The 11,599-nt window shown below is 36.6% G+C and overlaps 1 protein-coding gene across 1 annotated transcript; it reads right to left on the reverse strand.

Annotated features, from left to right (window-relative positions):
- Positions 1-520: 520 nt before the first annotated feature.
- Positions 521-8,677, reverse strand: LOC114357528 (ankyrin repeat and zinc finger domain-containing protein 1; the record flags this gene model as incomplete). Its single annotated transcript, XM_028311165.1, has 7 exons — positions 8,453-8,677; positions 8,033-8,242; positions 7,323-7,492; positions 6,536-6,814; positions 5,850-6,072; positions 1,739-1,877; positions 521-839 (listed from the first exon to the last, which is right to left on the reverse strand). Coding segments are annotated over exons 1-7 (1,467 nt in total), but the record flags the coding sequence as incomplete, so codon positions are not given.
- Positions 8,678-11,599: the final 2,922 nt, after the last annotated feature.

Here is an 11,599-nt window from a genome sequence, read left to right on the forward strand (position 1 = left end):
TCGGTTGAGGAGAACTGGTCTTAAATTCAGTTGCAAGATTTTCCCCATACATACTAACAAGTGAAGTCAGTCAATGTAAAGCTTGTAAATAAATATACTATAAATAGTATTTTTTACTATATCGTTTCGTTCTGGTTACAAAAACTGTTGTTTTGGGTTTTGGAAGTTCTGGAAGCCCGAACGTACTTGTCAGAACGCGTTTTTCTAGTGTTTTTCAGCGTGCCTGCTGTATCTTTTTGGTAAATAGTAGGTACTGGATTAACGATTAACGGACTTAGGATAATTTAACGGAAGTTAACGAGTCCGTTAACATTTTTTAAAGTTAACTTAAAAGTTAATCCGTTAATAGAAATGTTAACTTCGTTAATTAACGATTAACGGATTAACGAGTTAATGCCCAGCTATGCCAAGGATGTATGCTTTAGCAGTCGCTCCGATTGAGCCACGCCAGGCGCTTATTGACCGCAGTGTTATCCAACCAATGACCAATGTGGTAGGATAAAAATAAAATTTAACTAACTCGATTCCTTACCTTTTTGACATTAGTCGGGATCTTCTGCTGCACCTTAACCGGTTGCTGTTTCTCCTCTTGCTTCCTCTCTTTCTTTCTCTTTTTCTTCGCTTCTTTCTTATCTATAACATCTTCTTCGCTATCTGAATCCGGGCAAGGTACTGGGTTGTCGTTTAATAAGTCTTTTCTGGAGTTAGTTATGACCCCGTTGGAACTCTGTTCTGAGAGGGTCTTGATCCAGCCGGCTGGGGTTTCGGAGTCGATGTAACATGGGCCTTCGTCTTCGCTTGAGAGCATTTGGGTCGGCAGCTCGCGTGGCGTGCGTTCTCTAGTGAGGTACAAAAGAAAAAAGTAAGTATAAACAAAAAGTGGTAGTGAGGAAAATGCTGCCTTTATGTTCTTGAATACTCCAATTCTCTGTTTTGCTCAAGGTCAGCTGGGAGAGAATGACTTATGGCACTAAGCTCGCCTTTTTGTACGGAACATTCTTATGTGTGTGCAATATCCCTTTTAAATATTTTAAGGGGTTGTCAAAGAAATAAGGAAATACGGACTAATGCCCGTTTTCACCATCAATCCCTAATTTTCAAGTTTCCGTATGGTAACATATAACAGGAATTTTGTTTTCATAGGGTCACTTAAAAACTAGGGTTTGATGGTGAAAACGGGCATAATTCCACCCATTGTTTACCACTACAGCGACTCCTAGGAGAGCCTATCAAGTTGTCTAACATACGTCAGTAACAGTGCTTAAGGAGTCACCCTAAGGAGGGTGGACGCCTGGTTGACCGCGAGGCGAGGCGTTTACGTTACGGTGCGGATAAGTGTGCCTCGTGTGCCACACGTGATGTGACGGCAGAGTAGAAAACATTTGTCACCAAACCCTACTCTTCCCGCGGGTGTCGTAAGAGGCGACTTAGGGACTACACATCAAACAGAGAACGGGCAGCAGCGCCTTCTGAAAAACATCAATCTTTTAAACTGCGATCTCCAACCCGCCTGGCAAGCGTGGAGATTATGGCAAAACCCTCCACTATAGTAGAGGAGGCTCATAGTCCAGCAGTGGACTGAAAAGCGCTGTTGATGATGATAATGAAGTGTGCCTCGCAGTATGGAGTTACATACAAAGAATACTGACCTATTAAATACAGATGAGATAATACGATTACGGTCCCTTTCCGGGTTGATAAATGTGCTACGTCCTTTAAACTCCTAAACGCCGTTTACCTCGATTTGGCTCTATCCACAGGCTTGTTGGGGCTGGCTTTGGCAGGTTTTTTGCTCTGCACACTCGTGTCGGAACCGGATTTGCTCACTGGCCTTGCCGTGGATGCTATCAGGGCTTTCTGAAATAGCTCCATAGATTCTGCAATGGATAAATAATAGGGCTTATTAATTTCATGTCATTAAGCTTTAAATATGATTACAGAGAGATATGGTCACGTCTGTCGCATTGTGGCACAGCGCATATTATTACTACATAGACGCCAAAGCGTTTAAATTGATATGCTGTCATCTATGTATAAGAGGCACTAGTAGAAACTGGTAAATATGAGAGCGGATATAATGCCAATTCGTTTCAGCCAAAATAGGGATGTTTCCTGGGTAAAAAAGCAAGAGTTTTAATTAGTCCGTCAGTTAGCTTATCAAAAAATACTCGACACGTATTTTTCACTTCTTCAAACTAATGAAAATGTAAAGAGATAAAGCGTGCCGAAGTTCTAAAGAAAAGGCCCGTGACGTCAATGAGTGCTCAAAAGTGCAGCACTATGTGACGTCGCGCGGAACTTCAACGCACTATAACTTGGTAATTATTTGTTTTAATAGAAATTAAAAATATACGTGTCCAATATTTTTTTATATTAAAATTAACGGACTAAAAAATTTTTTTTTAGGAAACTGGCCTATTGTCCAACAATGGACGTCATTTGACTGAAACGAACGAACGAATGTTAGTATTTTTTTACGATGAGTTGTAATAAAATTGTTGTTATAACTCCAAAAGATACAATGCTATAATCTAGGTAATTACACAGTAGATAAATCAAACAGTACGGAAGCTTCATACAAACGCTCGAAATCAGACTCACGCACACAGACGCACGCTTTACACGAGCTCTAAGCGAACCTCGCAGTTGTGTTTTTTAATAATAATTTTACTGCATGCGCTCTCCGCTGTATTTTTAAAAACATGCCACAAGTGTATTGCGTAGTTAATACGGCTGCTTGAACTCAGCATCTTCAAAACCAGAATTTTCATTTTTTAAACTTCGTAATAATTCTGAATAATTGTAAAAATGATTAAATATTACTTTTTAAATAAAGTGCTTACATCTGATTTTGTAATAGTTCTTTTTAAATTACGTAATTACGCTTTTTAACAATGTATACTGTGTTCTATTTGATAAAGTAATTTGCTCCGCGCGCTTTTGTACTAAGTGATGAACTGTATTTAAAATGAGGCAATAGGTACTATGTGAAAGTAAGTATCCGGTATTTTATTTATGAGAATAGATCTTCTACCGGCCTCTAATAGTACCTACTAATCAATTTATTCGATTATGTATTCGATCATTATAGAACCTAATTAACGTTTTAATAAATAAGTAAGTAAGAACCTTATTAATTTTATAAAGATTAATCCTTCAAGGCCCGAGAATCTAGACACAATAGATAATAATCAATTGTTATGACATTAATGAATGCCGTCTGGGACTCAAGCGGTTAAGAGTGCCAACCCTAACACTCAGTTGAAGTGTAGGTATTTAACTCGCCGAAAGGGCTAAGTTTCCGTACTGCTTTAGCTCATATACAGGGTGTCCCGTAATGTAACGTCAAGCCGGAACTGGGTGTTGAGGCAAGTTGTGCTGGTTATCAGAAAAATATTAAAAAAAATCTATGTGGCATATTTTAAAAATAATAGGCATTTAAAAAAAATCAAAAAATTCTCTTCCAGGTGACGGTCCTTTTACTCGTGTTGCCACAAATCTTCACTTTTTCCAATTTTTTTTTTGTTATGTAACCCTGAATAATGCTTCTCTAAATTGTTATCAAAATTTCAAAACCAGCTGCTCCAGCTTGGATGAAAAAAATACATTACTCTCAAAAAAAATTTCAAAATAAAAATTTTGCCTAGTTTAAACTGACTGTACTGAAAAAAAAATGTACTACGCGAGTGTGGCAAGTGACGTCATAATTTGGCGCATTTAGTAAGGATTCCAAAATGGTATAACACTTGGTAAATTTTTGCTGTAATTGTCGACAATTTTTGATTTTTTGGAAATAATCCCGTTTTTAACTTTATCTACCTTGGTTAAAAATATTATTCTAATGTGCCCAAAATTTAAGTTTCTGGCTTAAGTGAGGTGGAGAAGCCACGAAGAGGGCCATCTTACCAAGCAGGGATGTTATGGATATCCGTAACCGTAACCGAAACTATCGGATATCCGAAATAAAAAAATGTCCATAACCGTAACCGAAACTGATTCAAAAGTTACGGATAGTTTCGGATAAAGGCCAAACTGCAAAACTCTATGAAATTTGCAGTATACACGCCGCAGCTGTAATGCCGCGCTGCCGATTTCATAGTTTTACAGTTTGCGGTTGCAGTTTGCGGTCTGCGGCCCGTCTTGGAATTGTACCTTAAATCTTAATATTTGTTACCAACTTGTCTGGCATTCGCTGGCACCATCTAATATGCCAGCCTGTTTTACCTTTATCGTACATAGGTGTCGTCTTAGTTGGTACATAAAGTAGCTATGTGGGTCACGCTCACGCAGCATCTTGCTATTTGTATTATATTATTCCTACATTTTTGAAATTCTAATAATTCCGTAACCGAAATTATCCGAGACTTTCGTCTGTACGGTACTGTACGGTAGTCAGTCACAGAAACTTGAATTTTGGGCACATTAGAATAATAATTTTTAACCAAGGTAAATTAAGTTAAAAACGGGACTATTTCCAAAAAAAACAAAAATTGTCGACAATTACACCAAAAATTTACCAAGTGTTATACCATTTTGGAATCCTTACTAAATGCGCCAAATTATGACGTCACTTGCCACACTCGCGTAGTACATTTTTTTTTCAGTACAGTCAGTTTAAACTAGGCAAAATTTTTATTTTGAATTTTTTTTTGAGAATAATGTATTTTTTTCATCCAAGCTGGAGCAGCCGGTTTTGTAATTTTGATAACAATTTAGAGAAGCATTATTCAGGGTTACATAACAAAAAAAAAATTTGGAAAAAGTGAAGATTTGTGGCAACACGAGCAAAAGGACCGTCACCCGGAAGAGAATTTTTTGATTTTTTTTAAATGCCTATTATTTTTAAAATATGCCACATAGATTTTTTTTTATATTTTTCTGATAACCAGCACAACTTGCCTCAACACCCAGTTCCGGCTTGACGTTACATTACGGGACACCCTGTATATACTGTGGTAATTATCTCAGGTATGCAGCTACTTCTGACAAAATAATATCTTAATGTTCCCATAGAAAATTCTGATAATTACGCTTACATACCAGCATTATCAGCGCACGTGTTTAAGTTACTAAGAAAACAATATAGTTTTCTGAATTCGTGAATCATTTGTTGCTTAATGACTCTGATGATGCGATAAGGAAAAATCAATTCACGAATAGATAATCAATCTATTAATATAATAATCGATTCTAAGATAGGGTTGTGTATCTTCAAATAGCAAGATAAAGGTTGCAAAAGTGATTTAACTAACTCAAATAAACGTAAAATTTCGTTAGAGCTACACTTTAAACAGCAGATCGGACGAAACCATTAGTAGGTATTGAAGTATGGCGCCAGGTCTTTTTGCGACGTCAAAGGTCGGGACTTGAGATGTGCTTCAGACTTGTATGCTCTGTCACGTCATAAACGTTACCTCTCCATGCCGTTCCCATTCTTCAGGCACTATCTCACTTATGTTAAAGTAATCCTACTAATATTATAAATGCGAAAGTTTGTATGGATGTCTGGTCTGGATGTTAACATGTTTGTTACTCTTTCACGCAAAAACTACTGAACGGATTTTGTTGAAACTTTACAGTATCATTGTTTGTAACCCAGATTAACACATAGGCTATAATTTACTACGATATTTGTGACCAACTCAATTTCAATAAATAAATAAGACGTGGGTAAAAAGCGCCATCTATCGTCATTGGTTAAAATCTACAGCGCTGGATAAAAAATTTTGACGTTCGTAAATAATTCATGGGAAGCCGTGAAACGCCATCTATCAACATCATTAGTAATTAAACGTGGTCTACGCGTACGAAGTCGCGGGCGGCCGCTAGTTATTCATAAAAATTCTTACCATAGACTTCAACGCTCGCCACAGTTTCGTGCACCCTTTTAACTTCCTTATACGATGGCTTCTTAGTCGGGAACGGCAGAATCCTCACTCTCATATCGTCTTTCTTCAGCGGCGAGTTCTTGCCGAACAGAGCTGCCTGGTTCAGTGACCCCACCGCCCGGTATAGGATGAGCTCGCATCCTATGAGGTCTTCTGCCCAGCCAGCTATGATGTCTTGAACGGTCTTAAACAATTAAGTTAACGCCAATCGTCTGAGGTGTAAAAAAGGAAGTTAGATGTCAGGTTGAATAAGGTTATTCTGGTAGTCAAATACCTACAGCAATTTTTAGTATGGCACCAACATCGAGATCTCAAAAAATTCGACATATTATTAACTGTTACAATTTTATGGAAAACAGAACTAAGTTTTAGTTTGAGACTAGAGTGTAGAAGACCAAAGTGTCTAAATGGTCATATTTTTGTCTTTATACCTAACAGATCAAAATAATGCTAAAATTAAGCTAACAAGATTCAGTGCTTACAATATAGAAGTTTAGTTTCTTTTGGGCTCCAAAAAAAGATTACATTTACACTCCTTGACTGAAATAATAAGACCTATCCAATCCAGTAACATAAAAACCTCTTAATCCTACAACAAGTCTCTTTAATTAATCAGTCTCAACACATGTAAATACAAAACAACCAACCTGTAAAAACTGTGCTTGCAATTTTCTCCTCAAATTAGCTCCAGCTGACTTAGGCGCGTTCCCGTGTTGGTCCCTCGACACCTGAGCCTGGCCTTGGCCCCTGCGGGTCACATACGAGTGGTGGGTCTTGTGCACCACGGGAATGCTGCCAGAGAAGATGGCCCCCGCGAAATGCCCCCCCGAGACCATTAGGACGGCCCACCGCTGGAATACTGGGAGAACCAGCTTTTGGACGCGCGCTATCCATTGGCAGCCGTGACCGTCTACGCATGGCTCTTCCTGTAATAGATAAAATAAATAAGACTTAAAACAATACTAATTTAATGAAAAATACTAAAAAAAGCATCAAAGAAAAAGTAACAACCTTGTCTGTTTGTTACATCTTTACTACAAAAATTTAACGCTACTTGTTGTTGCAAAAAGAAACTAGAAATGAGTAAATGTGTAATGTGAATCAATAAATTTTCATAATGAATATACGACAATATGGTATACTAGAAAGGAACTATAGTCTGGTCTGCGAGCAAGTAGAATTTTGTCCAATGACCCCAAGCTACCCATCCCTTATCACTCGCTCGTAATTGTTGCTGTCGCGCTCGCACTGCGGGCGCCCGTCGCACAGTCGCGACAGCGATATAATTACGCGCGAGCGATAAGGATGGGTACCTTGGGGTCATTGGACAAAATTCTACATGCTCACAGACCGGGCTTTAGTAAATAAATTATCAGAACTAGTATGAACTTAAATAACTTTTACTCTGCAAATTAATTACACAACATTCTTCACCTTTTTATGATGCAGTATGCATCTGTACACGCAGAAAACTTCTCCAATCTTGTTGGTGAAGAAAGCTTTACAATGTCTGGTGGCAGCTGCAAACAGGTCACTGGCCGGTTTGGTCGCACTCTCATCTGCTTCCGAGTCACTACCCGATACGTTGAGGTCTTCGTCTTCTTCTACGAAAGAAAGAGTTGAAATATATTAGACTTCCATACATTTGTGTTTAGAGACGTAAGTATGTGTAACATTAATTATTCAATCATGACATTATTGCATAATATTGGCAATGTTTGTGGACTTGATAAGTAAATCACGATTTTAGTACTCAATAGTTGATAATCAATTTGTTTGTTTTTCAATAAAAACTAGCTGAGTTTTAGATTATTTTAGCTTCTACAACTACTATTGCACAACTAGGCCAAACCAGCCAAACTCACCATGTTATAAATGCTTAGACATAAATTGCAAATCAGTAAAAAGCTAGAAATTGGCTGAACTTTAATCTAACTACAGTAAATTAATAACAACAGCAAATGCACTCTAAGAAATATAATTAAATTGCATTTTTAGTTGTCATAACAATTTTTTTATCCAGCTTACAAGTTTTAACAAAGTAATTCAATTATTGTCTATTATTCTCTTTCATTGCTAATTAATGATCTATGTCCTTGACATTAAAAATAATGTAGACTGAAATTGCACAATAATTTACTTACCTTTTTTAGAATTAAATTGGCCAAGGGTTAGAGGCGCCTTGCCAAATAGTTTCCTCTTCAAATTATGTGTGTGCCAGTGGTGCTTATAATGAGCTATCTGCTGAGCTCTCGTCTCGAATGGGCCAACGCCACAGCAAGAACAGGCGTTACCGTCTGACGGACCATTGAGTGTAAGCGCACTCAATCTACGCATTACACTTTCCTCATCAACTGAAATTATACATGAAGCATTAAAACAATACATAATAATTTCAAATAAATAAAGTTAATTTAAGTCTTGAAAAAATTAAATCTACCATTTTAAAATACAAATTTAAGGTTAGTCACAGATTTTACAATTTAAAACTCGGCAAAAATTTGGAATTAACTTATAAATTGTTTCCTCAATTATTTATGTTACAAAGTAGGTTAAAAACTTACCAATTTGGTAGGGCTCTGTGATCATACATGCTGCAACCTTCATTCCTTTCAGCAATTTTTCGAATTCATCTAATTCATAAACCCGCACTATTTTTGGTTTAACTACTATATCCGTTTTAGGACTCATGATTACAAATTAATTTTAACTTTCCAACGTGGTCATTAACTCAAAACCAATTAAATAATATTGCGAAATACTTTTTCCAAACTCGAAAAAATCACTGTGTTCAGCAGTGTTGCCAACAGCTACCAAAGGCTCGTAGCTAGGAATTTAACAGAAAGTTGCTAGATTGACTATTTTTTTCTCCCTAAAAAGTAGCTAGAAGTAGCTAAATTCCGAAGTTAATAAAATACTAAAGAAATAAAACACTGCAGCTAATAAATCCGCTTTAAACTTTAATCAACTTAACTTTAATACCGTGACTACATAATTAACAAATAAAAGACGACAATATTTTGATTATCTACCGAATATTATAATTACCTAATTATGTACGAGAAGAAGATGTAGAAGGTTCAGCTGCACATGATTTGGAATATTTTTCCATAGTACCCATTTTGTCAAGTACGGCTTTAGGAAAAACGTAATTGTGACAGCACTGGCCGCTTCTCCTGAGCGAATCTTTTATGAATAAAATAAAATTCAGAGTTATTAAACTCATTCTATTCCTCTGTTTATTTTTTATTAAATTCATTTGGGAGAACAATTCTTCTACCTCAGCATTTGAATGCGGAAGTGAAAGACATGCTATAGCGAGTTCACTTATGTCTTCAAATATGTACTTTGTAAAAATACAATCATAATCAATAGTTGCTAGAAAAAGTAGCTAAAAAGTTTAGCTACAAGTTAAAAAAAAATTGTAGCTGCCTGACATCAAAAAGTTGCTAAATCTAGCTATAAAGTAGCTAAGTTGGCAACACTGGTGTTTAGTGATGTAGTACTAGTAGCATAGAAGTTAATAAATTATTTCAATTGAATATTCATAAAATTTTCATTGTCATCGATAAGTTTCTTAACTTTCAAAAACAACTAACTGAGAAAAATTTCAATAATTATTAAAAAAAAATATTAATTTATTTCTAAGTAACTATTCGAGAGATCTTATTACAACCATGTTTATATTACCCATGTATTACCACTCAAACCGCCCATAATAGAAAAAGATTTGCCTCCTGTCACATAAAAAAAACACCCACCTCAAACATGGGTATCCTAAATATCCTAATACTTAAAGATAAATTGATTGAAAATCAAATGATCAACCGTTTTTTTAAATCGTACTTTTTGTTAATGTTCTTCGACTTCTAAACGTTAAGTTAATTTATACAAGATTGAAAAAATGTGGACTCCTTTCAGCAACAGTCAATTTCCATTTTTGCTCTCACTCTCATCAAATGGTGATTCTTTGCAATAGAACGAGACGACCATGACCAGTAACGGGTAGTTAATAACACTGTTGCCGATATTACGTGTAACAAAATTATGTGAAAATGCACAAAATCTCTTTTATTGAGAATAACAAAAATTTAATCAATTTTTGAGCAATAACTTTGTTTAGAAACTAAATAGAATTACATTTCACGGGCTTCAAGCCATAAAAGCGTATAAAAGATACCAAAAGCCCGCGATTTCATTAAAACTTCTTGTTTATTGATTTTCTATATTAGTAAATTAATGGTTAAATTGAAAATAAATACCTTGAATTGAATGTTCAAATACATAATGATAATTCACATCACTATCAAATGACAGCTGTGATGGTGACAGTTGGCAACTGTCTTTGTGACATTTCATACGAAACGGTCCGAATTTTTCTGAAATAGGTATCTCCAGGTAAATGATCAATTTTGTGAAAAGGGTTTAGCGCCTATATTTTAGATTTATTTTGGATATTTTTATACTTTAAGATCTTTCATTTAAGTACATTTTTTTTAAATTTACAGTTTATTTTTATATCGACAGATGGCACTAGTAGTTTGAGCTAACATCAACCAAAATAAATATTATGAATTTAGCGCAATTACTTTTTTCTTGCTTGTAAGTTATAGGCAATTTTGTTGATTCATGTTTCTTATTAATTTGTTGATTCGTTCGTTCCTTCGTTCGTTTCAGCCGATCGACATTTACTGCTGGACAAAGGCGGGGAGGCTTTTTCAAGGATTTGCACAAAGACCGGTCCTGCGCCGCTCGCATCCAGGCACCTCCCACGACCTTCACCAGATCGTCGGTCCACCTAGTGGGAGGCCTGCCCACGCTACGGCTTCCGGCTCGTGGTCGCCACTCAAGAACTGCCCCAGCGGCCATCAGCTCTAGTAGATCAAGAGCTGATCTACGAGCTCTACGAGCTTTTGTTGATTGGGTATGGCAATACACGCGCTGGAGGCTATATACTTACCCACAGTGGCGGCGTAGCATAGGTTGGCACCCGGGGCGGCACCCCCCCTCCCCCGTCATAATATAAATTATAGCCTAAGGCACCCCAGAATGGCACCCCCCCTGTCATGACATCACGACCGTCCTTGCCATGCAGATGCGCCAGTGAGTACTAATCTGTAGTATGAGTAATAATTGTCACCCCCTGATGCTTGGCACCCGGGGCGGACCGCCCCCACCGCCCCCCCCTTACGCCGCTACTGCTTACCCACTCACTTTTGACTGGAAAAATCAGCCAAAAGTGATATTGACTAAGGACATCGGAAAAAAACACTTGACTGATTTTTGCATTCAAAAGTGGTTTTGACCGATTATCAGTTTTGACTGAAACTTAAAAAAACTAATAACTAATAAGTAGGCAAGTACCTAGGTAGGTACTTAATATTTTTATGATGTAAAAATACAATTTTTTTTCAATGTCGACAGATACACACGGAAAATTTATCCCAATAGATGGCTCTAGGAGTATGGATGTAACGACGTTAAATTTTAATGACTTAAGTATGTAAGTATGACTGCAATAAATAGGACCTTAAAAAGTTACAAATTGGTTTATAAGCAAATAATAACTTGTACGAGTACCTACTTAGGTTTAGGACAACTGACATAAAACTAATAAGGTAAGTTAGTAGGTATACCTACTAAAATCATTTTTGTTCCAAATATCATTCATTAAGTACTTTAGTGTTTACCTAGAAATGAAGGTAAATAGT

This window comes from Ostrinia furnacalis, unplaced genomic scaffold (assembly GCF_004193835.3).
Source record: "Ostrinia furnacalis isolate ACB-3 unplaced genomic scaffold, ASM419383v2 OfSCF3210, whole genome shotgun sequence".
NCBI classification, from domain to species: domain Eukaryota; kingdom Metazoa; phylum Arthropoda; class Insecta; order Lepidoptera; family Crambidae; genus Ostrinia; species Ostrinia furnacalis.